The 3,154-nt window shown below is 71.8% G+C and overlaps 1 protein-coding gene across 1 annotated transcript in view; it reads right to left on the bottom strand.

The window, feature by feature from the left end:
- The window catches only part of EMIHUDRAFT_117997 (hypothetical protein), a gene marked incomplete at both ends in the record, with an annotated part of 5,207 nt that overhangs the window by 918 nt on the left and 1,135 nt on the right, over window positions 1–3,154 (bottom strand). The window contains 2 exons of the mRNA XM_005771743.1: window positions 176–309; window positions 380–2,779. Of these exons, the coding sequence (XP_005771800.1) occupies window positions 176–309; window positions 380–2,779 (2,534 nt within the window). The remainder of the gene's footprint in view (window positions 1–175; window positions 310–379; window positions 2,780–3,154) is intronic.

Below are 3,154 nucleotides of genomic sequence, written 5' to 3'. Positions count from 1 at the left end.
GCGGCGGTCTGGAAGGCGGGCGGCGCGGGTGGCGGCGCGGGTGGCGCGGGTGGCGCGGGCGGCGCGGGCGGCGGCGCGGGCTGCACGGGCGGCGCGAGGGGCGGAGCGCTCGAGTCGGAGAGCGCCTGACAGAACAAGACCACGACAGGTCAGAAGTGAGGCGGCAAGGGCCCACAATGTCAGCCCCGCCTCCAGCGCCTTGATCAGCTCGATACGCGAGCGGTAGTGGCGGGCGGGCTCGGCGAGGCGGAAGGCGTAGTAGTCGCCCGCAAAGGTGGCCTGAGTAGCCCGCGGCCTCCAGTGCACCGCCTGCAGAGAGGAGGAAGGAGAGTGAGAGCAAGCCCAAAGTACCGACCACCTCCCCGCCGCTCGTCCTCACCCACTGGCCATCGACGTGCACCGTCGCCTCGGGCGAGCCCTCGTCCTTCAAGCGCGCCGCCACCGCCAGCAGCTTTGCGAGAAGCGCCGCCTCCGCCGCCCCGAGCTCCGGCGACTGCAGCCTGCCCTGCGACCCGAGCGCGGCAGCCGCCATGACCTCCGGGTCGAACGGGCGCTTCTCGCAGCGAGCCCGCTTGGCCGGCAGCGTGAAGTCGTGCGGCCCGACGTGGCCTGCCGGCAGAATGCAGCCAAAGGCGCCGCCGCACTCGTGCGTGTTGCCGCAGAGCAGGACCGCGGCCTCGGCGGGCGCGTGGGGCGGCGCGCTCTCGGCGGCGGCGGCGGAGGAGGAGGAGGAGGAGGAGGAGAGGGAGGCCGAGGACGGAGGGCCACGCGCCGCATCCGAGCGCCGCTTTGGCGGCGGCATTTCCGGCGGCTCGAGCGGGCGCTTCGCCGTGCGGAGCCGCTCCTGAAGCCCTGGCCAGAGCTCGTGCCTCCACTTGCACTTGCCGCCCTTGTGGCAGAGGCCCTGTTGGTACTGGCCGCAGAGCCCGGCAGGCAGCCCGACAAGCTCAGCGTCGGTGAGCCGGCGTGTAGGGACGCTTGGGGGCGCAACAGCCGAACGGTGCTTTGGCGGCGGCCCTTCCGGCGGCTCGTATGGACGCTTCGCCGTGCGGACCCGCTTGTGCGGAGCGTCCGCCGCCCCCGCCGCCCCCGCCGCCCCCGCCGCCTCCGCCGCCCCCGCCGCCTCCGCCGCCTCCGCCGCCACCACGTTGCCGTCTGCCGCCTCGGCCTCCTCATCCGTAGCCTCCTCATCCGTAGCCTCCCCCTCCGTAGCCTCCTCATCCACCTCCGCGTCCACCCAGTAGGCCTCGCCGGCCGCCTCGTCCTCCTCGTCCATCGGCTCCGCCGCCGCCGCCGCCGCACCCTCCTCCAAGCCATCCTCCACCGCGTCCGCCGCCCCCGAATCCTCCTCCCACTCATCCTCCGGCGCCTCGCACTGCCGGCGAGCCGGGTCCGGGTGCATCCAGCAGAACCACTCGGCAGGCAGTGGGCGGGGCGTCTCGGCGGGCAGCCGCCGCCACCTGTCGCACCGGTCGCAGGCGACCCACAAGCAGCGGGCCTCGCCCTCCTCGTCCTCGCCCTCGCCCTCGTCCGAGTCGAGCGCCTCGCTGCCGGCCGCAGCCGACCCCTGGGCAGAAGCCTGCTCGACCGCCCGCGCGTACGCCACCGCCGCCTCCACCGCCGTGCCGAAGGTTCCTAGGCGGAAAGTCTTTCCGTCCCGCATGTGCTGCGCCTTGAAGCGCGAGCCGTCCTTGGACACGTACTTGTAGCCGGTGCTGCTCAAGTCGGAGAGGTGCAAGCGCAAGCCCTCCGCCTCTGTCGCCACCGCCGGAGCCTCCCCGACCGCCCGCGCGTACGCCACCGCCGCCTCGACCGCCGTGTTGAAGATGCCGAGGGAGACATTTTTCCCGGCCCGCTTGTCCTGCGCCTTGAAGCGCGAGCCGTTCTTAACCACGCCCTTGTAGCCGGTGCTGTTGTTGCCGCTGCTGGAGACGTGCAAGCGCAAGCCCTCCGCCTCAGCCGCGAGCGGTGCCTGCTGTGGCGGCGCCGCAGGCACAGGCCCCACCTGGATTGCTGAGGAAGGCACAGACGCCTCGCCGGCAGCCACCGCCTGCGGCGCCACCATGGTGTCATCTGTTGCCGCTTGGGCTGGCCCGCTCGCCGGCGCTGCCGGCCCGGCTGGCGCCGCCGCCTCCTCTGCGACCGCCCGCGCGTACGCCACCGCCGCCTCCACCGCCGTGTCGAAGTTGCCGATATGGACAGCCTTTCCGTCCCGCCAGTCCCGCGCCTTGAAGCGCGAGCCGTCCTTGATCACGCCCTTGTAGCCGGTGGTGTTGCTGCTGCGGCTGGAGAGGTGCAAGCGCAAGCCCTCCGCCTCTGTCGCGAGCGGTGCCTGCTGTGGCGGCGCCGCAAGCACAGGCCCCACCTGGATTGCTGAGGAAGGTACAGACGCCTCGCCGGCAGCCACCGCCTGCGCCGTCGGCGCCACCACCGTGCCTACTGTTGCCGCTTGGGCTGGCCCGCTCGCCGGCGCCGCCGCCCCAGAGGAAGAGGCGCCCTTGTGCTCGCCGACGTTCACCACGAGCTTGGCGCGTGGCTCGCGAGGGTTGAGGCCGGCGGTGAGGAGGTGGCGCGCGAGCTCCGACGCGGCCATGCGCGTGATGTCGCCCGACGCGTCCGAAAGTGGCACTTTCCCCTCGCGCTTCTGCATGCGCAGCAGCTTGCGCGTCGCAGAGTTCCATCGATTCTTGATGGCGTTGTCGGTCCGGCCGGGGATGAGCTTGACGATCAGCGCCCACTTCGTCCCGTGCTCTGCCACCGCCTGCAGGATCAGCCGGTCCTGGACGCGAGGGAAGGAGGGGATGTGAGACACAGCGGATGGGGGAGCGCGCAGGAGGGGGGGGAGGGGGGGGGGGGGGCCAAAAGGCGGGCGGGGGACCCAAGGAAAAGGGGGGGTTTGGGCCCCCCTCCTCCTCGGGGAAGTTCTCCGTCTTCCCCTCTGGCAAGAGAAGTTTGTGCCAACGTTTTCCGGAACTGTTTTGCCCCCCCGGCCTGGGAAGGTCTTTCCCATCTTGGCACCAGGAGGAAGGGCCCCCCACTGGGGCCACCATCTCCTCGGGATTTTGGATTCCCCCTTCCGGGGTCCACACCATTTTTTTTATATTGTCCCCACCAAGGGGGGTTTGGGGCCCACATTTCCCCCCCCCCCCGGGGG

The sequence above is a fragment of the Emiliania huxleyi genome (genome assembly GCF_000372725.1).
Source record: "Emiliania huxleyi CCMP1516 unplaced genomic scaffold EMIHUscaffold_372, whole genome shotgun sequence".
Classification (NCBI taxonomy): domain Eukaryota; phylum Haptophyta; order Isochrysidales; family Noelaerhabdaceae; genus Emiliania; species Emiliania huxleyi.
The sequence above is the reverse complement of the archived record's forward strand: the minus strand, read 5'-3'. Positions and strand labels throughout refer to the sequence as shown.